This window comes from Temnothorax americanus, unplaced genomic scaffold (assembly GCF_048541705.1).
Source record: "Temnothorax americanus isolate GAGA-0224 unplaced genomic scaffold, ASM4854170v1 Scaffold24, whole genome shotgun sequence".
Classification (NCBI taxonomy): Eukaryota; Metazoa; Arthropoda; class Insecta; order Hymenoptera; family Formicidae; genus Temnothorax; species Temnothorax americanus.
In genome coordinates, this window is record NW_027509381.1 from 1620526 (window position 1) to 1645405 (window position 24880).

Sequence of the window (24880 nt, forward strand, 5' to 3'; positions counted from 1 at the left end):
AAAATAACTAGACTACTTAATAATTAAAGTAATACTTAAATAAGACGTTAACTTGAAAGCTTGTCATTTTGATGGCTTCTTTATTTTATCTAAGGAGAAAATATAAAAGTGGAGAAAGTTTTGCTGCAATAAACGAATATAGCTGAGTATTGATCTTTATGCTACTTTCTCTTTGCGTTACATATTTATGTACTGATTCAGAAAAGAACAAAAAAATCTTGTTCAAGAATCCGAGATTGCAAGTGGCTAATATAAACGATTCATTCCCATAACTTATATTTAAACGGCTAATAAATAAGAAGAAAAACGGTTGAATGCAAAAGTAAAAACCGCAAACGCGCGGTTTTGCGAGTCTCGCGCGAGACCGCTGTTTGGATTAATGCATTCTAGCATGATAATTTGTATAGAAGGTCTCTGCGAAGTCTCTGGTTAAGCAGCACCTGATTTCGCAAATCATTCGTACGTGCCGCGATTAGCCGCCGATAATCGGACATTATTGACGGTTCGGCGGAAAATTAGGTGTCAGAGATGAAGGAGTGCCGTTATATGCACACGCGCGCAACGTGTCGACGAGAGAAAAATGAACTTTCTACCGCGCCGATAGAGATAGGTGTTGCTGGGTAATTAGGGTATTTTGCAATTCTCCCGGTTTCATTTTATGCGCGGCGCGTCGCGCGCGCCGCGAAAAAGATGAAAATGATGTAACTGATACACAGGTGCGGTATTAAAACGAACCCGTCTGGTGCATCGCGCTGTAATATAGTGTGATATCACGTGCGCTTTGCATATTACACGACTATCCGACAAGAATTACGTTCGCGACGAATGGATATTTCGTTGCTGTGCGTGTATATATACACTTTAAATTCGTATGTCGTCCTACGTTATTACATATTGCTACCAGTTTTTACGACTTTATAATTTTGCGAAATTTGAAAACTTGTGTTTGTTGTCGAATGAATATTACACATTTTTCAAACCATGACAGGAAAATTAAAAAAGAGTATATCGCTATAAACGTGAAAATTGCGTGCGTGTATAATTTCTCTTATACACATTGAATACGTATATTGAATAAAAACACAAACGTGCCTTTCTTTGCCATAAGGTTCGTGTAACGCCGTCCACGTTTATATTCCCCCCTGCGGACGCGAACAAATTTTATTCAAGGAATTTTCCAATCACCCTATATAATCGGATATTACGCGGGACGGGCCAATTTGCGCGGGGCCAGATTCCGGCAGATCGTAATTCCGCTGGATATACAAATTCTCACGAGCGATCGCGTCGCCGAGATATACACACGGAAAAAAAGACTTGGTTGAGATAACCAAAAAAATGGTCGCCTCGACCAAGTGCCTTGATTATATATGAGACAACTGATATCTTGGTTACATATACCAACGGCACTTGGTTAGACTGCCGTAGTTGGAGCAACTATAGTACTTGGTTGGACCATCCAAAAGATATTGGTAAAACCTCAGGCGTCACTTGGTTGCTCTAACCTATTGTTTTGGTTGATTTTACCAAGTTAGTTGGTTGATGGAACCAACTGTTATGACTGATGCAACCAACGGCCGTAGTTAATTTAACCATCTGTATTGGTGAAATATTAATAGATCGAAGCACTAGAAAATTATACATTTTTATATGAAATATTTTTTGTAGCTCAGTTTATCCGTTAAAATATTTTTTCTTATACTTTTTTATATAATAAGAAAAAATATTTTCACGGATAAACTGAGCTATAAAAAATATTTCACATAAAAATATATAATTTTCTAATTAATTGTGGGTTCTGTTGTTACCTATATAATTATGAAAGTATTTATAAAGTATTTAGTATTTATTTATTTATTTAAATTACATATTTTAAAGTGACAAATAATTGACCGCTTGCCATTCGGTGCAGAATACATGGAAAATTAGTCAACAATGTGTCAAGTTGAAAAAATTTGTAATTATTTTACTAATTATTTCATAGGAATGAAGGTTTTCATTAAATCCAACGTTTGTGCACATGTTGCATTGAACAATTACTTTTTTTTCCTCATTGCAGATAATTGTTTTAATAATGCCGAAAACAGGTATCTCATCCAAATCAAGTTAAATACTGCAGAGTTAGATAAGTTATGCACAATTGTATTGTGTATCTGAAAAGCTTGTACCGACAGCACGAGAAGGCCACATTCTGTGCAATGCGGCATTTTAGCGGCTTGTGTTTTAACCAATGATCTGCAATGAGGACCTAACCTAATCTATACAGCCCGACGGGAGACTATCAACGACTAAACATACCAATTAACGCAGTTTATATAACTCTTTATAATCTATATTATAATCTATATCTATATCTATATATCTTTATAATCCATATTATACAACAATCTTTAAAATTGTACTTCGTGTTACGCGAGTGCAAACTTCTTACACATTTGTATCACAGCAGGAATCTGAGCATCCCACGGCGTGTAGATGTCATAAATGATCTGCTGTAGTACCAACCACGGGCGTTCACTTTGCACTGGGTACTGTGCATGTAAGGCATGAATGCACTTAAAGCAGACATCGACGGCTCGTAATGGACTGTCCAGCTTGTATAAAATGTCGTCTATTGCAACGTACGATGCAGTTATATTTTGCGGAGTGAGGCCAACAACTGCCGCCAGGGGTTGCAATGTTGTTTTTAGCTGCTCAGCTTTCGAGCGCATGCGGTTAATTGCTGGCATCAAATCGTCAATAACCTATAACACATGATGAAATTTAAAATATATGTAGTAAAGACAAAAATAGTTTCAACATATTAACACTAATCCTTCCAACCCGCCCTTTCGTGTCCCACGAGATTCTAACAGTCGTTTGTTCCGGAAAACAAATGATTGTCAGATAATCCCCCTACCCCTAAACAAAGTTGTTATAGTAGGGAACATCAGGTAGAAATTTCAAAGTCCTAGCTCATTTACTCTCGAAACGGCGAACAATCAAAATCTCTGTGGGATACGAAAGTGCATGGCTGGAGGACTAATGTGAGGACCAGAAAATACGTTGGAAGGGTTAGTGTTAAAAAATGTAGGAAACTTTCATACCTTTACGTGCAACACCAATCCTTCCGCAATTTCTGCTCTAGTCGGCCGCGTCTTGAATTTGCCAATTCGTGCATTCAGTACTACTGGCTCAAAAAGTTTAGCAAACTTATGCAAAATTGTGACTGGTGACTCATCTATCAAAATAAAAATAATTTCAGACAAGTTAATTACTAGCGCAACAATATTTTTTTCAAATTTTAATGTTAAGAAAACTGCAGTGGACAAATACTTTTATTAATTTTTCTAACAGCAGTTGAAAATTTTTAAAATTTTAACTTACAGAACAAGAATATAACACTTTTGTTTAATACATTAAAGTTCTACATCTATATAAACACAATCTACAATTATGTAAAAATACATAGGTTTGAAATAATAGAATAATGTAAATATCTTGCATAAATGTACATGCCTGCTAAACTATCGATCTCGGATGGACTAAACTCCAGCACTTTCTGGACAAACTTTGTCCACTTACTCGTCAGATTTATATCGGACTGCGGATACAATTGTAAAAAATCCAATTCGAGCTGTCAAAATTAAAAACAAAATATTGATTTGTAAAACATGCTAACATTCATGAATTTCGTTTTTAGTAAAAATACTATTGAAGAGGCAATGCAAAACGTCTTTTTTTCTATCGTTTTTTTGTTATGCAAATGTTTCCAATTACAGATAGAAGTTATTATTCTTACCAATGTGTATCCGTCAGGGGATCGTAGCGCCCTGTACTTTTTAATATAATCTGATACTTTATCTGGTGGTGGTTGATCACTGTTCTTGCGCTTGCGAGGATTATTGGTTTCTTGTTTTTGTAAAATAGCAAGCCGATATTTACTGGTAGCCTGCCATTTTTCCTGTACGGTAGTCCATGGTTCCAGTCTTATTGACAACCATGCCAAATCATTTGCGACACTTGTGTCGTCGTCGTTACAACCGTTATTTTCTATTTGGAAAACAATTTTGATTAAAAAATAAACTTTACTTGCAACAAAAATGTAAGGACTATATGGCGTTAAACTATAATCTCAAGATTTATTTCTTAAGTATCATATAAATTACTAACCTTTTTCTTCTACATTATGTGCAGATTTACCTCGAAGATCGTTCAGCCGAAATTTTTTTACTAAATTTGTATATTGGTTGTATAATTTCCCTTTTGGCGCAACTTCTTTACCATTATACACACATCGTGGAATGTAATACAAACGCTAAAAAAAAAAATAATAAATAGTATATATTTGCATATCCCGTAATTATGTTATCAACTAATCGTGCATACCGCGTCCTCGCCAGGAAAAACCTCACTAATTTCTGCAGCTAACTTCAAAAATCTTTCTGGTCTGATTCTGTAATGATAATTAACGATAAGAAAGGATAAGTATCATGTTGACAATTGTAGTTCCATGTATAATTAATTTCTATTTTTTTTTAATGACATAAATCATTGTAATAAATAATTTATCTCCAACATAATATACGTGTGTGTGTGTGTGTGTGCGTGCGCGTGTATCAGTTCTAAAAAGTCTTACTTTGCACTGGTGTCGTTTTTGAATTCCTTTGTAATAATGAGACGGCTGAGTTTTAATCTATGTTTTTCAGTAAAAGTGCCTGAGTCGAAGGCCTCTCTGATCCCTGCACTGTTAACTGCGTCGTCATCAATATATTCATTGACTGACTGAAATAAAATACAAATTGTTAGGTAGGTTTGAGCACTTTTCTGGGGTAAATAATCTCATACATTTTTCAAGTTTCTTTTGCACTGGACGACGGAAGTTTGCTCTTCAGAAGTTTTTTCAATATCGACAATAATAATATCTACAGAATTTGCCTGCTGTTGTGATGTCGATGGTATTATTAACTCGATATCTTTGATTTCGATAGGCAATTCCAATGTTGGGTGTTGTTCAAAAAGATCTTTCGCATCAGGCATGCATATTTCATTTCCCATCACCGGATTCATTGGCAAAGATAATTCTATGTCGGTACTATTATTTATAGCAATCTGTAATAAATTAAGTATCAGAATCTATGTAGATATGAACCATCATCATAAAATACAATATACAATAGAACTAACATGCATAAAATAAAAAGTATTTATACTTTGCTGGGAAAATTAGTACATGCTAGATGCTTTATCGTCATGAAACCTCTAATATGAGCATGTGTAGGTAATATACAATACAGAGGATTAAAGGAATAGTATAGTGTTAAAAAATAAGTTCATGCAGGCTTGTTACTCTCTGTCACTATTGGATATAAAAATGTAAGAGCATAAATTTTCAGTAATACCGCGTTTTCATTTCTGGATTGCCACTCCTGTAACTTTGACCAAAACTTTATTCTAGGGCCAGCTTTGGAGATTAATGAAACTACATCTTCATGAGTCATCACCTTCATCGCATCCATATTAACCTCATTCTCTGTCAGAAATTATTTAATAAGTAAGAAGATACAAGCAATACAATATAAGATTTAAACAGTTTACAATAATATTCTTTATGAAATCTTATCACTCACGAGTACCTGTGATTTCTTGATAAATGTAAAAAAAAGAGGTGAGCATTACATGTGTCATCTAATAAGAAGAAGACTAAAGTGTACACACGGATTTCGTTTAATTATGTTAACTTTAAATTAAATATGTAACTTCAAATACACTTCTCACAAAAATTGAAGGAACACTTTTATCTTTAAAAATAGGTAAAATTCAAGCAGCTGTAATTTTGTTAAAAATAAACAAAATTTAAATTTAAAAAAAGGATTTTAAAGCTTAAAATCTCTACTTTCGAAACGTTACTATTGTTTTTTAATTTCTGTGAGTTTAATAATTTTTACATATAAAAAACTACGAGCTGGACAAAATAGAAAATTTATCTCTTATTTTGTGGTATCCACAATAACTTAATAACAAAAAATCGTAGAAACAGTTTTAAAAAAAGATTTTGCAAGGAAAACTTCAAGCTTTCACGTTAGGAAGTCGAAAATTTTCACAGATTTTTTTTGCACGTGACAGGCCTACAAAGTGAAAGAAAAATTTTTTATTTTGTCCAGCTCGTAGTTTTCTATATGTAAAAATTATCAAACTCACAGAAACTAAAAGATAATAGTAACCTTTCAAAAATAAGAAATTTCAAGCTTTAAAATCCTTTTTTTAAATTTAAATTTTGTTTATTTTTAACAAAGTTACAGCTGCTTAAATTTTGCCTATTTTTAAAGATAAATTTAGCGTTTCTTTAATTTTTGTGAGAAGTGTAGTACAGTCATGGACAAGTGGCAACAATAATAAGCCAAATTTACAATGTGCTCTTTGCTTCTTGTTTTGTGTTCTAAACATCTTTGCGATTATCTCTGTCGTCCAAGATAAAAATTGACCAACTTTAGAAGAGACAAGAAACATTACGTTACGCAACGGAATTGCGAAATACGAGATAATCGCAAAGAAGTTAAGAGCAGAAAACAGGAAGCAAAGAGTACATTGTAGATTTGGCTAATGCAAGGATGCAAACGCAGACGTTGGCCGGATAAGTCTATTATATAGGTTATTATGTGCGCCATGCACGGAAAAAATAAATGGAAATTTCACACAATGCAGACAATTCACGCTTTGCAAAACTGATTAATTAAAAATCTAATTTAATAGTATAAATGCAACAGAACTTACCTTCAAATATTGAGACAAACTTCTCAAATCCCCAATTTTTCAATAAATCCGCCACACTTGCTTCCATCATTGAACTGCGACGACGGTGAAGACGGTGACGATGACGATGACGACGACGAAGATTCGCGCGGTCGATGCACTTGTGTAAAAAGTCTTCGATTACGGCGAAGCAACCGGCGATCGCGGGACAGTGATCACGACGATGATGATGACGGTGACGATGACGGCGCGCTGGAGAACGTGGCACGCTCATAATTTACCTCAGCGCGATCCGCGGCTATCAAGCCGCGACATCCCCTTCTTCCCTCGCGACCTCGTTCGTCCTTTCGCGGTCGGGACGGCGGCGTACGTATGTGGCGCGTATTCGTGTCCAATATGTATGAAGTCGACCGCCGAGCGCGCGGCAAAAGTCGACGAGCCCCTCGGGGCTCGCGAGCGTCGCCGGAATCCGGGACGTAGATTCTCCGCTGGCCGCCGCGTGCTGAAGATTAGGTTAGGTTGATGAAGGACTTCGCGGGTCCGTCGGCGATTCTCGCCGCGCTTCCGTTCTCCAAGATATCTCACAACACTGATACCGCGGACACGCAGTTATCGGGACACGATCGAGAAACTCACTGCCGAGGGGTTTACTGAAACAGTACAGCAATATCAATTCGAAGCCATTGTGCAGAGCGAAGAAATCTCGGCGGGAAGGGGGGATCTCAGCGGCGCGGGGATTCCCTGGCCATGTACCCCCGCGCAAGCACCATGGCTTCGAATTAGCATTACTATACTACTTACCGCTCGCGTTTCACCGCGACCGATACCCGCACACGACGTCGATGAGAAAAATCGTCAACGACGACGCAACGACATCCGTACGTTAGCACGTTCAGTCTTCGACTGCAGTGCAGCCATCAGCCATGCTTTTTAATTCACCAAGAACTTGGTTAAACTAGCTACGGTCATTGGTTGTGAGAACTAATTTCTGGGTGATCAATCGCAATACAGTTTCTTGGTTACCTCAACCAATTGCGTTGGTTATAAGCACCAATAGTTCCAACCAAATTTGAATTGTCAAACTAACTAATTGTACATGGTTACGGCAACCAAGTCAATGGTTGTAGTTACCAATATATACGTAACCAAGAAAAACTTGGTAAATTCAACCAAGCCTTTTTTTCCGTGTACGCCGCTCGCTCTCGGAAAGAGCGTTTCCATTACCCGAAAGAACGTGCGAGCGAAGAATTAAACGCCGCTTAATCGTCCGTGAAGCCGAGATTAAGTGCCCTGACAAAGGGCGTCGATTCACGTCATTACATGGCGGACGCGGGCGGGGTGGGGCGACCAAATTTGGTCGATCCCTCGGTCCTCTCGCGACGGGATTCGAATATGGAAGAAGGGTTCCCCTCCTTCGCGAGAGCGACCTGCACGACCTTCGGCCATTTCTTATCTTTACACGTGGAAGTTCGCCGTGGGTGTCCAATAAATTGGTCGAGTGGGCGGTGGCGCATTGTCTCGAACAGATTGACCGCTTAATCACGCACCCGCAGAAGAATAATTCAAGATGGTAGGTAGGTGACTCGATAGATATGTAGGTATAGATCGTTTTTCCTACAAAGAGCCGAAGGATCGAGGCAGGATTAATCGGCCGCACTTCGTCGTCGCTTATCTATATATGTATACAATGGAATCGCGACACTTTTGCTTTCCCTCGAATCCTTCAGCATTCCAACGATAATAAATCTACCATGTTTTATACGTAGAACGTACCTGACAAAGGCAAAATAAAAACGTCATAAATTCAGTAACGAATATAAGCCGATACCGAAAGAAGTGTAGTCGCACGTCACTCTTTTGTATCAAATATTTTTTGTCGAATTTTCAAAATTCTATTCTTTCGGAAAACGTGTCTTTCGAAGGACTGTATCATTCTTAACTCCCGTACTCCATTGAATAAAAAGTTACTCTATATATGTGGTACATAAAACAGTCATAAAATGCAACAGTTTTTGCTTTGATTTTTTACACCCTTGCAATATAAAGAAGATATACGATGTAATCTTTGAAAACTAATATAAATATCCATTGAATCTCGAGTGACCAGCCACCATTAGGCAAGGGTTAAAATAGAAGTTACTTGAAATGAGATGCAAAGCAAGATCCTGTCGTTTATTTGGTATTCTATTCTCGACTCTACTTTCGCTGTTTGGCTCTTTTTCCGAACGACGAGACGATCTCGCAACGCAATCTAGGATTCGCAATCACGACTGGTCCGGCTATCGGCGACGGTAAACAGTGGCCTTTCCGGTCTTCTTCTCGTTACATTGCTAGGACCCTGAAGGGATCCCAGGAGAGCAGCACGTAGACGAGAAAAAATAAACAAAGCTCTACTTCTCATTCTCCCCCGCGAGCGCTCCGGGACCGGGCCCGAAAACGTTCACTGTTTATTTTCTCACCTCGCTGCGGTGCTCTTCGGCAATCGAAACGTTTCTCGTAATATATTTCACGGCCCGCTTCTCGTCGTGACGCATCGGAAGAGTAATTCCTTCCTGAGTATTACTCATTGAGACGTCCGCTCGAGAAGCTGCGAGCCGAAGAGTGGTCCTCACAGAGGTAGTCTTAAGCATCGACGACGTATTCTGTAATCCTAAAGATTTCGAAAGCTAACTGAGCAAAGCTGTTTGAAATAGAAGAGCCATTGACAATTATAGGGAAACCGATTTTAAATAAATAGATATATTTCATCTATTCTTCTAAAAATAGTACATACATCTGTATATTATAAATATGTATTTATATATGATTAATTTAAGAATTGAGTATTAAATTTAAATAACGTTAAGGTATGCCACCTGAAAACATATGAAAACAATATCTTCAAATTATTATGGTTTCATAATTCTTTGGAAATTACATTCATACATAATTATATGAATGTAACTTATGATTTTTTCAAAATTTTGAAGAATGTTACGTGATTTGTCTACATCATTTTGAATCTCAATCGTCAATTACTTTCAATTTGAGAAATTGTTTTTAAATTAGCGAAAGGATGCTTTTTTCAAGAATCAGTATTAATTATTTATCGTTAATTGCTATATCACGAGATGAAACGTAGATCTCATGTAACATTTTTACAACGAGATCCATGTGCATTCCAGAGATCTGATGGGAATGAGATTAGAAGTGATGTGTCCAGTAGTGTTAATAGCGATAATGATTGTCGGCAAAGTCTAACTTATATGCACCTTCGTCATCAAGAATGCTCGTGTGCGCGGGGATACAATTCGACACGTCGATATCGGCCGGTTGCGCATACTTCTTCGTGTACGTGTGCATGTGTATCGTCACGAGAGAATGGTGTGACCGGGTGATACGGCGCGATACGAGAAGCTCGCGAGGCGTAGGTGCCGGTTACGGGCGGCGATAAGATCGGGGACCGGCATTCCTGAGCCTATCGGCCATTAATAATCGAAGCACCTCGAGAGAGATCGAATGCGAAATTGTCGGGCGAGGAGAGGGACGAAAAGTCCCTCTCGCAGATGGACAGAAACAGACGGTAATCCGCCTTATCGCCGATCGAGATCGAGCAGAATAATTTCGGCGAAAAGAAGGGAGGAGCAAGGAATATAAATGGACGATATAATGTAGCGAGCGATCGAGAACGTGTGATTGAGGTTTTTGGCCTTTCGCACGATTATAAACGTTAAAGATGCATAATAACATTTATTTCAGCGTATCCAGATACGATAATATGCTACGCTGTTAAATATTAAAAAATGAAATTTAAACCAGTATATATCTTGAGTTAAATAACATTTTTATACTTTTAACTACCATGTGTGTTGAAATTTATTATTTTAACACAAAACATTATTTTAACTCCATTGGTTTAGTGAAATTAACATTGCTTTAGTAAATTTTATTTAGTTAATTAACGACATATTTTGAGTAGGAGCAGTGGCGACCTAGGAATGATTACAAATGATTCAAATTGAGTATAATTTGACACTACGAATTTAACAGTAGAAAAATTTAAGGAGAAAAAATTACAAATACGTTTGTGTAATTCGCGTTTATTTTAAATCTTTTGGGATAATTTTTTAATTATAATAATTTTGGAAGTAAGAACCTAATTATATTAATATGTGCATAATGCTCCGAATGATTTATTTAAATTTACCTATTTACTAGCTAGTTCAGAAATTAATCGAAAGTTTATTTAAACGTTTTATCGTGCAACTGGTTAGAATTAAATGACTGAAACTTTTGTACTAAATATATATGCACTATAATTGTAAGACTTTTTTTGAATATATTATTTTAACCCTTCGTAGTCACGTCGGGTCAATTTGACCCGAGCCTCAACTTTGCTCGTAAATATCTTGCGCGTAACTTGAAAATTGACGGGCGTGACGCCCTCTAGCTGTAGTTCAAAAAACAAAAAAAAATTTTTTATATGTTAAAAATTCCTGAGGCCCTTTTTTTATAGCAATCAATTTAGCAATATCGCAAGTGCATTCGAGAATTTTTTCAACGCAATTGGTGGATAAATGGTCAAATGGCGAACGGTCAAAGTTTGTCTCGGGTCAAAATGACCCAGAGTGACCTCCTTGTTTGAAAAAATAGGTGTGACTACGGAGGGTTAATCTTGCAATAAAATAAATTTCTTTCGACAAATTCCAATCTTTGTACAGATATATTTCTTAATGTTTTCTTGGTTAATGGTGTTTACGTTAGCACCCAGCCGCTAAATTATGTATGAGCTGTCTAACATGGACAATCGAGATGAGGAGATAACTTTGTAAATTAGAGTATCCAGTCGCAGATCGTCCAAGTCGCGATGACGTGGGCAACGATGACTACAGAATCAGCAACGGGACACTAGGCTCGGTTACCATTCAATGAGGTCTTGTTACGCGGGGCAAAAATAACGGATGAGAGGAAGCATTCATGGTTCAACGAGGATAACAAGGACGTTATGCCTCTGCTAAATACTCCTCTAGTTGCTGCGTTTTTGCGAGGCGCGCGTGCAACCGTCTGGCGTTCAATATTTCTCCAGTCGTAAACGGAATGTTGAGAGAAGACCAATCAGTTTGATATTATCCGTGTCCAAAGATCTGAGAAACATCGATTCTGACAGCGCAAACTTTTAGACTAACTATTTATTGAATGAGGAATCGTATTCTCGATTTGTGTGTTCTCTACTCTCTATAATATTTACTTTATATCTTTTATTACTATATTTACTTAAATACTTAATGTGATATTTTTAACAACTGCACGGGGTCTAAAATACCATAATTATAGACATGATTAATGTCATATATAAGTACGCATTGCGAAATTCTATTCTCCAGAGTAAAATACACGGCAGTGCCGGGTTGACAGAACAATAGCACTCGGGGCGCGATAACAACGATAACGACAACCCTTGCCGCGGTGAGCACGAGTCGCACCAACTGTTCCTCGCCATCTATCAAGCTTCCTCGACGTCGTAACTCGCCAAATTGGCCACCACGTAACCGTCTCTGTAAAATATCTACCACTCTGTTACACACCGTCCGCAAACGTCGCCGATGAAATTCTAAACCGGTCGAAGCTGCCCTCGGGGACCTCAAACAATATACCGGACGATAATGGTGAAAGAGAAAACTCTGTTCAGGAAAGAAACTTCAGTGTCAAGTGCCGTTGAGATTAGATGCTTTCGTGATGTATTTATACGTAATAATATACAGATTAATACTACTCGAGAAGTATGCTTACAATTATAGATATAAGAAGAAACCATATAGAAATTAATAATCGCGAAAAGCATTTGTTAAACAGAATTATGCGTTTTATCGTACGCAGCAAAAGTCTTAATTAGACGAATATTGACTTGCCTCAAGCAGATTAAATATATCTATTTTGTAGCATCGTTTGTTTTAGCAGCTGAATTCCAAATTCAGGCACTAATGATATTAGATTTCGAATTCTTTCAGTTTGTAGAAATATGGGTATGCAAAAAATGTCAATTTACAAATTGTTCAGTTTGTAGACGTATATACAACAAAATTCCAATTTACAAATTGTTCAATATCTCTTTTATATGTCTTCATAGAATCATCCACATCATATTTTACTGTTTTTTCTACTTTCTATTATTATCTAAATCAAACATAAAGCGTATATTTTTTAGAATCCAGGTAGAGAATAGATACACTGATAAAGAATCGAGATTTGATTTGAGAGTTTATATAGTTTCCGAATTTATATCTACGAAAGTAAACTTTTCATGTCTTTGTTAAAAAAAAACTCTATAATCGTCGGAAAAACACTTAATTATCTTTTGACATTAAGAAGCTAATTAAGCGAATACTTTTTCGAATATCGTACATGCGAAAATACCTTGAGATAAAGCCTGATAACGTCGGGGTCTTCTAATGAAATTTGATCGCTCGCAAGGAACAACCCATCCAACTCAACTAGAACGACTTCATCCTGGCGGATTATCGGACTGTCCAGATGCCGCTTGTCATCCGTCAAGCTTCCCTAAGACCGCGAAATTGGCCTTCGCGGAGTGCGCGCGATACACGGAGCGCAACAACGACACCGGAAGAAGCAGCCGGCGAGCGATGCAGACGCGCATACATGCATATTTACGCGCGTGCGATAGGCACGTCCGCGCGAGAGTAGGCGTGGGCGCATAACATGAACGTCAGGACGACGCCGACGGGACCACCCGTGCCCACGACCGAGGAAGAGTCCGCCGAGCAGCCTCGTGTACTCGTCTTTGCTTTCGAGAAAATTGAATTCTTCGCATTGCGCAGAAGGCGCAGCAAGTTCGCAGATTGAAAGAAAAGAATTACGGGTCAAAAAGAGAGTGATGGGAGAAAAATGCTAAATGTTTTTAATTGATTAGTTATGCAAATTACTTCGTATTCCCATACACTTTTATATGTACAAATTATCTAATCAACTTTAAAATAAATTTAAAAGATGTACTTTAAACTTTTTTCAGATAATGTATACATAGAAGGGTAAAGAATTCGTTCGTGCCATATCTATAAGCAAATTTGCCTTAAAAATATTCGAACAAATTTCTTTATCTTTTCTGTATTATAGGTTCTACTCTATGTAGAACAAAATATATTTTATACAAAAAAGAAGTATAATATTTCAATCAGTAACTAATATACTGGAACCATCTCTTAAGATGACACGTACGCTAAAAATTTTATTGGAGAAAGAAACTCAAATAATGGCGATATCAGCGATATATTCGCGACATTTCACCGCTACTACATTTTCCATTTCTCGTTATAGCGCTTCCACCGCGGTGAAAATTTTCTCTACATCATTATCATCTCACCACAATCGACCCTTTCACACATTCGACGGCCACGACGAATCGAATTTCTTTATACAGACCGTCAGTCGTGCGACTGTGCATATACTGCGTACGTTTCTCGAACCGCTCCGGCGCGGCGCTCGCTCTCGAACGTGATTTATCGAAAAAAGAAAGCTGCACAGTCAACGCATGCGGTAACAATTTACAGTACGGAATGCGTCCCGTATCCCATATAAACCAACGTAGTGATTTACGACAACATCCGGAGAAAAATTAACCCAGCAATAAAGCTGCTGAATAAAACTTGCTGTCCAAAGTCGAGCTATTAGTAAACGTTAACACCTATATTGCTTGAATGGAATATTTTGCTTAACTGTCAGGTAAATCATAAAACCAAAAAACTCTTTTCAAGCCGCAAAAAAGGATTCTTAGGATTTTACTTTGAAAGTGTTTTCTTTGTTTGATTCTTTCTAAATATTAGGACCCTCGGCAAAATATCTTCTGGTACCTTGAGGAAACCCGTAGCAAAAGATTTAATTTTCCCAAACAGCGATTCTCTTGTTAAATGATGCGCAGTAATACATCAACCAAATTCATTATTAATAATACATATAATTATTTTATTATAGACAACATTCGAGTAATCAGTTTCACAAATGGCATTCTCCGCAAGAACAGTTCGATAGAAAGTCCTTTACTCTTTCTCTTTACTCCTTGTTCTTCGCGTTCCTTCTCTTTCTCTTTCTGTCTCGATGCTAATAAGGGGGATCTACATGACAAATACCCGCGCCGCATCGCAACTGAAAATGTCTCGAGCACGGTGGTCCGCGCGATCGACAACGGCTATATCGCCCCGACACCGCTTCCTGTCGATCTTCTCCGACTTATACCTCTCGGCGATCCGTCTCGATCACGATCGATTCGATCTGCTATTTCGTTGGCGCGACTCACTTGTCTCGGCGCGGCACCGAAAAAGTTCCGATTGTCACAATGGAGCAGCAGCTCGAGCTTGTCGAGACCGAGTAGATCGCCAACCTGCGATCGACAGTGGCAACGGAGAGATTTCGATCGTTAAGATATTCGCTTGAAGGGGGAGAACGCTTCGCGAGGAATTGATATCCATCGAGCTTGATCGTTTAGAATCGAATTAATCTTTTCGCGGCGTCATGAGAAAAGTAATCCGAATAAAAGAAAGTAATTCGACGTCTAACGTTACGTTTAAACGTTTCCGGCGTTAAAGGTCGTATCGATTACGATTTTCAAGAAAATCCTCGCTCGGGCTATGGAATTTCAAAGGAAGGTCCGGGAAAGTCCCGCGCCCTCGGATCGGCGCTCGATCTTTGGACCTCGAGATACGGTCGTATTTCAAATTCATAGGGCATGATCGTACACAAAGTGTCCGTGACGTCGCTCCCGGGTGTCACACAGAACGTTTAAGGGGAGTTCAGGGTGTTATAGGGTGAGGCGTGGAATCGACCAGCGGTCTTTTCTCGAAGGTGCGAGGGCACCCCGGGAGTCCCATTGTCCTCTCCCGCACTCTCACAAAAAAAAAAGCTATTCATCCGCCACCGATGCAATCACCCACATGGAGACCATGTATGAGAGAAAAAGGAAAGTAAAAAGAAAAAAAGGACACGGTGGGATATAAGGTGACGGGAGTCCTTCGGGAAAATCCGCGTCACTGTTTGTACAGGCGGGAGGAGGTCCTCGAAAGCGTAAATTCATTTCGTGGAAATAAACACGGGTGCTAAAGTACGACGTTTAACGCCCCCTCGATCTCCGACCGACGCTACGACGATGCCCGGGATCGAGCCGCGATATAGCGACGATTCGGGGATCGGTGTAGAAAAATAAACGCGTCTCTCGGACTCCGACGCGAGATACGCGAGAGCTTGTTTGGAGAAACCGCGTCCCCCTCCGCGTGTTTACCCACGACGCGCGCTCTTGCGGTCACGCGTGGCCGCCGCAGAGCGTGGAACACGGGGCGGCTGTTTCTGATACGAACACCTGCAAGGAGACACCGCTATCGAGGAACCGGAGTGGCGAGTCTGAGATATGAGGACGGCGGCGTGGGTGACAGCGCGAGGTGAAATAACAGCACACTGACTTTACTTGATTTCAAGGGAAGCTATTGTCGATCTCCCGCATATATATGGACGATAACAATCGTAACTGCACGATGTCGGTGAATCATTCGGTTGTAGGCTCCAATGAACGATATATTACGAGAGCAGCGCATATTAGACACGGAAGATAAGATTTGATCAGAAATTAAACTTAAAACTACGCTATGCTCGCAAAAGTTTTTCTAATAAACAGATTCTTCTAGGAGAGAAACTTGTCACAAATTCTTCTTTATTATCTTTTTTTTTATCTTCACCAGAGTCTGGTGCTGAATTTATTACAAAAGAATATTAGAAAAGAATTTCTTGCGTATAGGAGTAATAATTGTAACACACGCGCTGGTACTCGGACGGCGCGATGCATTAAAAGTACGCTTAATGGAACGATATATCGACGAATGAGACATTAACGACGCGGGAAAGAGGTTTACCGAACGCGTGTAAATCACTGGAAGGTCACTTGGCAGATCCCTCGGCACGCACCGGGGCGCTACTTCGGCTATCGGCATCGATAAATTGGAATTAATTAACGAAAATAAACGAGAGCGCGCGCGATACTTGTCCGCGCGATCCTGAATATTAATGAGACGACAGACGCGAATAAGAAGAGCCGCGATTAAAACGGTGTTTCCGTCGTCGAAGAGCTGGAGCCCCCTCCTCCGTCACCTAATTTACATGGCGGGCTGCGCGGTTTTAAGAGCAATTAATATTATTACGCCCGACTCGGAGGCGATTAGCGGAGAGCGATGTCGATTAGATTCGCTTAGCTGAAATTTACGATGTCGTTTTGCACAATAAGCCGGGGCGCTCGTTAAGGCTCCTTGAAGAATCGTGATGCAATTAGCGCGCAGCTTGCGCTGAATGAAGACACGATGTTCGGTTAGTTATGTGCAGAAGCAGTTACTAATTGCGTCGCTTCTTTTGTTTATTAAGCGCTGGCATCCAGCGAACGTATTACGCGTTTATTCATCGCTATTCTTCACTAAAGAGGTATTATGCGGTACTTATAATAACATTTAAAACAGCAAAGAGATTATTGTAGATTTTACATTAAATTTTTACATTTTTTTTACGAATGTCTTATAAATGATAAAATATTATACTGTGCAAATAAGATTGAAACCAACTGTTGCTCCACTTACACGACAAAAAAAACCGAACTTGTATACCTGTATCTTTTCGTTTCTGTAATACGAAAGTTTGCGCCCTCCCGAAGATCAATGTACATTGATAAAGCAACAGCGATCCCGTCGATTTCTCGACAATTTCTCTGGTTTGTAAATCTCAAGCCAGTCGAGCCGCGCTTCTTCCTCATCCCGCTTCTGTTTCTTATTGCAAATTTTTAATGCAGGACAACGACGAGATCGCCAGTATTTGATATAACTCCAATATTTTCTCGGTTGTAAAGCTAACTTTCCTTGTTTCTCAGGTAGTGACGGCCATCAAATACGTAATATTTGCGATACTCAAATAGAATCGTATTTACAGTTGACTTTGAGAGATCTAAACGTATTTAGACAGTTGCATATGATGTTCGAGGACCTATCCCAAGCTTAAATATACAAGCGGTGCTTATTTGAAATTGTTTCCTAAACACCTAAATAAACAATAGTCCAACTAGGTGTCGAAAAATGAAGGCCTATAATTTTATTAATATTTAATTTTAGCAATTTGTTTTAATACATTTTTATTTTCTAATACAAAATAACTTGATGTTTTTAAGTTTTAATAATAATCCAGAAATGCATCTGACACATTTTTATTGACATTTTTTTAAATAAATCGTTAAAAATTGTTAAACATATATGATCGTTCGATTATTCCTGTGTCATATGTACACAGCGCTATGTTCTATGTGCGTAAATATACCGCCGCTTAAGCGCTTGGAAGCATTTGTAAATAGATCAAACACTCTGCAGAGAAAACATAAACGAGAGATGCCGTAAGAAACAGTATAAGCATCACACACAAGCTAGCAAACATATTAAAGAATAGAAAGTAGACTCTTTTATTCTATTATTCTTTGCAACTTGCAATGCTTCCGCAATCTGTGCATTTCCAACAAACATGATATATAACAATGTATCATTATAACATTTGTATATGATTATGAAAAATGTGTATATAACTCACAACCTGCGTGATTTCTTATGGATTTCGTAAATAACGAACCATATTACGATCACCTCTCCTTGCCTCTCTCACGCGGAACTGCGGGATATGTAAGCGAAATCCGCACGCTCGCAAAGTGCGGCTGGGAACTTCATTCGCGGAAACCACGGGCAGCCTCGGGCATCGACACTTTTACGCCCCCGGTTATCCTGAATTGCAGAGTGGTCCGGATAATAACTTCGTGTTCAATTACCGGGCGCGCGTATCGACGCTTCAAAATGCCACGCCAGCTTCATTCTCGGAAATGATGCGGGCGTGCGTAAAGTGATTTTGAAAACTAAATTAAGAGAAATTTTACGGCGCTTCAAACTCGAGGCTCAACGATTCCGATCCGTGGTCCTTTCTCCCCCGTCCTCTTCTTCGGACGATACGTCGGGTTTAATGAAGATAGACGGACCGTTTCTTCGCCTTTTATGCAAGGACTCTAAACACGCAATCTTCAATTTATTATATTGTTTTTTCGATGCTGATTTGAAGACGCGTAGGAACCGCCTACGTATATATATACACGCGCCGCGTTACTTTGCATCCAAATTTTTCAGTTATCAAAATGAATTGACGAATAATGATAAGCATTTTATGACTGTTTGGAACGCGATTGAATTGATGAAACTTCGTAAAAACAGAATTATCTGATATTATTTTAAGATGACCATTAAATTATCACAATTCTGCCTTTTTTACGATTATAATATTAGTGTTATCGTGAAATACTATATTCAGTTTATAAGCGAAGTTATCCGGATTTTTTGTACTTAATAAATTTTATAACATCAAGTGGAACTCTTTTATTTCAGTACGAACGATTACACATGTTCACACGCGCGCACATACGCATGTACACACGTCATATTGACTCTCTCAGTACGTACAAGGCTATAAGAAATTTCTCCCCGAGGGATTTAATCTGAACTTATACGACAAATTACCGCGGAGGAAACCGATTTCATCCTTCCGTTCGATTTAACGCGCGATTGAGCGGCCCAGAGATTATAAATGCTCCTTTGTCGAGTGATTCGGAAAACGAAATTGAAACCTCGCTCCGCGCGGTGGAAATCCCTCGATTTTTCAAGTTTGCGCGCCGACTTCGGACGTTTCCTCGATACCAGGCCAAATCGAGGGCGGCATAAGTGGTCGAATAAAAAAGGAAGTGAACCGTTGAGAAAGCATCGGACGTGCGCAATCTTGAACAATTAATCACCCGTGGTAAAAGGAAGAATTAAAGAAGCGCGACGTGGGCTCAAAACGATCACGCTCGCCCCGAGACGGTTCCTGAATGCACGTCGAAAATTTAATAAAATTAATGCGAAACTTGTTATTACTTAAGTAGCGTAGAAATAGAGGAGGCCGATAATGGCAAAAATAACGGATAATGTTTACCCTGACAATAAAGAGATTTATGCATCTCTCGTAAGGGACATCGAGATTCGGCAACGAAACATAACAAAAGATGCATGGATTCCTTAAATAAAGTAGAGTATAAGAAAACTCTTATTGTGTCAGTTATAGTTCTATGAATTTTTACTTTTAAAAATTACAATTTATGATTACATTGTACATTTTTTGTGGAAAGAGAAAAAAGAGCAGCAGTTGTTTCCCAAATCACTTAATTCGACCGTCAACCAGAGATGAAGGAATCGAGTACCATTATCAAAAATGAAGCTATCGTATATAAGCATTTTCATCTATTTTTGGACGGCCGTGTCGGGGCTGTGACGAGATGTCGTTATTGCGCCGAAACGAGGCGCTCGATCGCCGCTTGATAGTCGGCAGACCCGGTTCCCTTGATGCCATGCACGCGGGTGCCTTATTTGCTTTCTCGCGACGAGATTTCTCCGAAGCGAGATCGCCCCTGCTTTGAGGGAAGCCATCAGGAGGCGATCTCGAGCCCAAAAACCCGAAAGGCACGAGGATGCAAGCCGGCTGGCCGCTCGGCGGCGCAAGATCGTAAAATCCCGGACGCCTCTCCTCGCTGTCCTGTTTCCGCCGTTCTGCCCTCCGGCCTTTGGATGACTGATGATCACCGCGCACGGCCGATATATTTCGATTAAATTCATGCGAGCCGTAAGTACACGCGGCCGTTCCTCGCCGCAAAATTCCACGGCTCGCGGCCGTGGGGCGCGAGCAAATATTTAATTTGCGAAGCATCCCGCCGCCGAACGGAGGCGAGCGCATCCTCCCTTTCCCGTCTCGTATACGGCCGATCGCGTAAGTGCAATTATTATTGCGCGGCATCGTGAATGCGATGTCACGTGGAACGTAACGAAGTTCCAGGGAGAGAGAGAGAGAGAGAGAGAGAGAGAGAGAGAGAGAGAGAGAGAATAATTGGTTTTACGTAGCGTGTCGTGTCCTGTCGATGGATGCATCGCGATTTCAATCGAAAATGCTGTCGCGTTCTGTTTTCGAAATAGAGTCTCGACTTGATGTAATCTTTCAATGTAATTCAAAGATGTGTGATTTTTTTTACATGATTTTTATTTTTTGGGGGTATTTTTTTATATTAAGTGAAACATATATGAATTATGACTATGTAGGATTATTTAAAGGGTTAAAGTTTATTTACTTATAAACCAAAAATAAGAAAATTGAAAATATATCAATTTTTCAATCAATTATAGTTATAGATACAAACATGCGCGCATATACGCTATAGCGCGTTATTGTTACGCATTTAGTTGTGATTTTGAAGCGTGTACAGAGCATTCATGCCTGTTTTAATCGACAAATAATCAAAATACAGATCGTAATACGATTAACATATACAGAATTATGATTAATTAGATTTCAGTTAATTATTATTGCAAATGATAAATTCTATTCGCGTTATTATTGAATATTATTCAAATTATTATGGCAAATGCGCATTAAACTGTTGCTGCAAATTGTTAAAAGATGAGGCTATTTATGGCGGAAAGATGTGTTCTTGAAAAACCGCGTTGTATTCTATCGCGCGAAATCAATGCGTCATTGATTATTCAACGTTCTACATCGCAATAAAATCCGGATTAATTCCGCTATTAATTTGCAAATACGGTAACATCTATGATTGAATCCCGGTCAAATGCAGGAGGGCTTTCGGTTTAATCCTCTTGTGCATCTGACCCTCACGCGCGCGACACTAAGCCTAAATGGCAGGCCCCAATTTAATCTCCGCGTTATAACGTTTCTGTCTGAGGTGCTAGATTTCTATATATCGATTCGTGTACATCTTTGCATAAAAGAATCTCTAAAGAATCTCGAGAACTCCTTTAATTTTCAAACAGCCGCCAATATATCTTTCAGTGTCACTTTTATACTACCTATTATGGAGAAACTAACCGGCCAGCCCTGTATACACGGTACCCGGTAATTTTCCTCAATAACTTCTCTCAGCGCACGTTCCAGCGAGCGCCTTTCTCGACATGTTCCGAGAATTTTTCTCGCTTAAAAGGATTACCGTTCCGCTTCCTCGCCGGTTCCGCGCTCTCTTCCGTTTCCCCATCGGCGGTCCCGTCGGCGTCCCCTTCGATTAGCCGCAACAGACAAACGAACTTACCGCGAACCCAAGACGAGTATCCGCCGAGACATAACAGTTACGGACAGGTTAGTGCGGATTGACGTACGCCCGGAGCGTCCGCCGCGTCTACGGGGTTGATTCGGTTTCCCCGGTGTGCCGGAGGATAAGAGAGGAACCACACCAGCAGCCAGCGGGGCAACGCGACCGGCGGGCACCCTCGTCGAGGCTGACCCAATATCACCCGTTGCACGTCAGGGCCACGTCTTTCCCCCGAGGGTGAAACCGGATTAGCGCTCCTGGCGTGGCAGGGACGATTCTTCCTCGCCTTTCCGAATATGGCTCTTTGTAGCTCTCATCGCCGCACGTGTGCGTGTATACACGGTGTACGCTTTCTCCCGGCGAACGAATCGGGGTTGTGCTCGCCCGGGGCGCAACCACTGCTCGCGACGGTCACCGACAGGTCTAGCCTTCTGGCCTCAAAGGGGTTTTTAAAACGTAATAAATGAAACACTATATAAGACTTCTCGCACGTGACTATACGCCTTCGTCCCTTTCCCTTTCGAGATTTTATTGAAAGCCCAATTTTAACTCTGTACCTAGTTTAAAATGTTTCTAGGATTGAAAATAACTTTCAAATAACTGTCAAAGCCATTGCGAATTTAAATTGCATTTGGGAGAAGGACGTAATTTTGAAATACTTGCAACAATAGCCTATCTAACTAGGTATAATAAACACATTGATCTAGAAGGGAAGAAGCGGTCTGTGATTAAAATCGTGCGTTCTAAGAATACTGCAAGAATAAATACGTCTGTCATAATCGTTTTACTTTTTCTCATTCGTCTGCAGATTTATACGATATCCTTTGACGCGTTATTTAGTCTGTTGATAGTCTGCATTTCCCCATGATAAAATGCCGATAGCACAAAATTTCATTTGCAGCCTCCCCCGAGAAAATACGCGTCAAAGTAAGGCTCGCCATTGGCACGAACGGAATCGGCAGGAAAAACGGAAATGTGCTTTGAAGTGTGCGCGAGTCCGAGAGATGAATCTTTGATGTTTGCTGTGCTCTTTCCTTCTTTTTTTTTTGTATGGCGTGATTGGAAGCGTAAAATTGACGATTTGCGCTCCGAATCGCTGTAAAATGCAACAGGAATAATCTCTCGAAGCTTATACCCTATACATGTAAAATAAAACGCGGTTGTATATAAAAGGCCGAAAGAAGTTTCCAATGTTCCGTTTTGATTATCACGCATAGAAAAAGTTATTTTTCACTGATCTGTTATTTTTACGCTAATTCTTTCTTCTGTCTAAAATGAGAGATGTATATATATTGTTTTTATTTCAAGTCACACACAGACATTCTGAAGGTGGCGTAACTGAAAGGAGAACTACAGATTTGGTAGCGTTCTTATTTGCCGTGTTTTTCATCATTATCCTCGTACTTTTTATGAATCTAAACGGGAATTTCGTCAACGACATCGGTTTCCTTTATGTGCCGCTTGATTTACGGCCACAACGGAGTTTAGCGTGGATATTTCATTCAGTGGTATTAGATGCCGGGGCGTATACGTAACCGGCCGCGCCAATCGTATATCTTACGCGACACTTTACATATAAAAATTTGGACTATCGCAGGCGGCTGTTTGATTATTGAAACGCGGCGAGTACGAGTGATAAATTGCATGTGCCGAGTGAGAGCGAACGAGACCGTGCCTAGACCAGAAAACTCGATATCACAGTGTTTTCCTATCGAATACGATACGATTTACAAATCTTTTTAGTCACGCACCGCCGCGCCGACTTGCTGATTATGCTATAAATAATCCGAATAATTTGATATATCGTTATTATTAATATTTGACATATTTCGTTACAACAAAGTGTTAAATAAATTTATAATTTATCGATGCCAATTTTCTAGAAGCCTTTTTTTCGAGTATTTATTTATCTTAAATTCTCTCTCAATTCTCGACGAAAGTTTTTATCAAAAATAATTGACTTATCAATTTGGAAAGTACATGTCACAATTATACAAATCTGTTTGTGTCACTGATATATCTTTTGAGCACTTAGTGGCCAAAAAAATTTCTTTATAATAAATATAAATGTCATGATTCTGCCATAAAGCGTCTTCTATATTTCGAAACATATGGCATTTGAATAAAAAGCACAAAAGTTACGCAACTTATCTAGTTGCAAATTAGAATGCTTATTGCACAATATGATAATGCCTATTGTTTTTGATCCCTGTTCACGATGATTTTTCTTATTTGGTGAAAGTTATTACGTGAAGCGTATATCATACAATTGTCACTGTAGCGTAATATTTGCGTATATGTACATTACATTGAAACGAAATTAATCGTTGAATACGCAGTGAAGTGAAATAATAAAGTGGCTACTTAAGAAAAAAATACATACTGCATTCTAAGATATTACAAAAGTTTAATTGAAATATTTTAAAATAACAAATGTGAAAAATACTTCTCGTTCATTCAACCCGTCATTTGAAATCATTAAATTACTCATTAAATTTATTTGAACGCTAGCTAAAGTAGTGGAATTACAATTAAGCAAATTGGATAAAAGTATCCAATTTACTTAATAATTCCGGTGTTGCGCCAAAGCAGCGCGAACGCGACAAGAACGCTGTGTATTGCTAAACGCGCTAAGATCTGCATAATTTTACGCCTAACGCACTTTCCGATTAAATGAAACATTATTAATCTGTTTCTCAATGACTTCGTCGCCGGCCAACGATCGTTATTATCGTTAAGTGCCGTCTACGACAGAATTTATGGGTTTTCTCATTTGTAATTTAAAATTGACAAGTGTCGTTGTGCACAAAGTATGCAGACGGCGCACCTTCTCCCTCGGCGCTTCTTGTATAGCATCTAGCCGAGCTAATGCTATTCGCAATGACTCGCGCGAGTCGTCAGACGACTGCGTTCGCGCGCATTCCGCTGTTTCGCACCCAGGACAAGAAACGTACCTATCTTATGCGAAACATTAAAGCCCTG

General features: G+C 39.3%; 3 protein-coding genes across 5 annotated transcripts in view; 1 reads left to right on the forward strand and 2 right to left on the reverse strand.

Moving 5' to 3' along the window:
* LOC143898604 (uncharacterized) overlaps positions 1-24880 on the reverse strand; it is a 206279-nt gene that overhangs the window by 34781 nt on the left and 146618 nt on the right. Inside the window, exon 4 of one of the 2 annotated variants that reach the window (XM_077408187.1) lies at positions 9192-9382. The exons of the other annotated variant lie outside the window; for it this stretch is intronic. Coding sequence (XP_077264313.1) covers positions 9355-9382 — 28 coding nt within the window. The 3' untranslated portion in view covers positions 9192-9354. The remainder of the gene's footprint in view (positions 1-9191; positions 9383-24880) is intronic. 2 annotated transcript variants of the gene reach the window in all.
* Positions 1-24880, forward strand: part of LOC143898594 (netrin-1) — a 214383-nt gene that overhangs the window by 28547 nt on the left and 160956 nt on the right. The window lies entirely within an intron of this gene.
* On the reverse strand, positions 1828-7919 carry LOC143898597 (uncharacterized). Of its 2 annotated transcripts, XM_077408181.1 has the most exons (11): positions 7534-7919; positions 6754-7382; positions 5382-5512; positions 4828-5091; positions 4619-4764; positions 4369-4435; positions 4153-4297; positions 3782-4032; positions 3499-3616; positions 3087-3220; positions 1828-2744 (listed from the first exon to the last, which is right to left on the reverse strand). In XM_077408181.1, exons 2-11 carry the CDS (start codon positions 7004-7006, stop codon positions 2409-2411), a joined length of 1845 nt encoding a protein of 614 aa, XP_077264307.1. In that variant the 5' UTR covers positions 7007-7382; positions 7534-7919; the 3' UTR covers positions 1828-2408. The 2 variants fall into 2 exon arrangements, with proteins under 2 accessions (XP_077264307.1, XP_077264306.1); XM_077408180.1 differs by having other exon boundaries at positions 6754-7919.

Excerpts from the sequence above, each read along its gene's own strand:
- LOC143898597 (XM_077408181.1), bottom strand. The coding sequence starts at position 7,006 with ATGAGCGTGCCACGTTCTCCAGCGCGCCGTCATCGTCACCGTCATCAT. Across the intron at positions 3,221-3,498 it reads CGAGATCGATAGTTTAGCAG|ATGAGTCACCAGTCACAATT; the intron begins GCATGTACATTT and ends TTATTTTGATAG. Across the intron at positions 2,745-3,086 it reads GATTGGTGTTGCACGTAAAG|GTTATTGACGATTTGATGCC; the intron begins GTATGAAAGTTT and ends CATGTGTTATAG.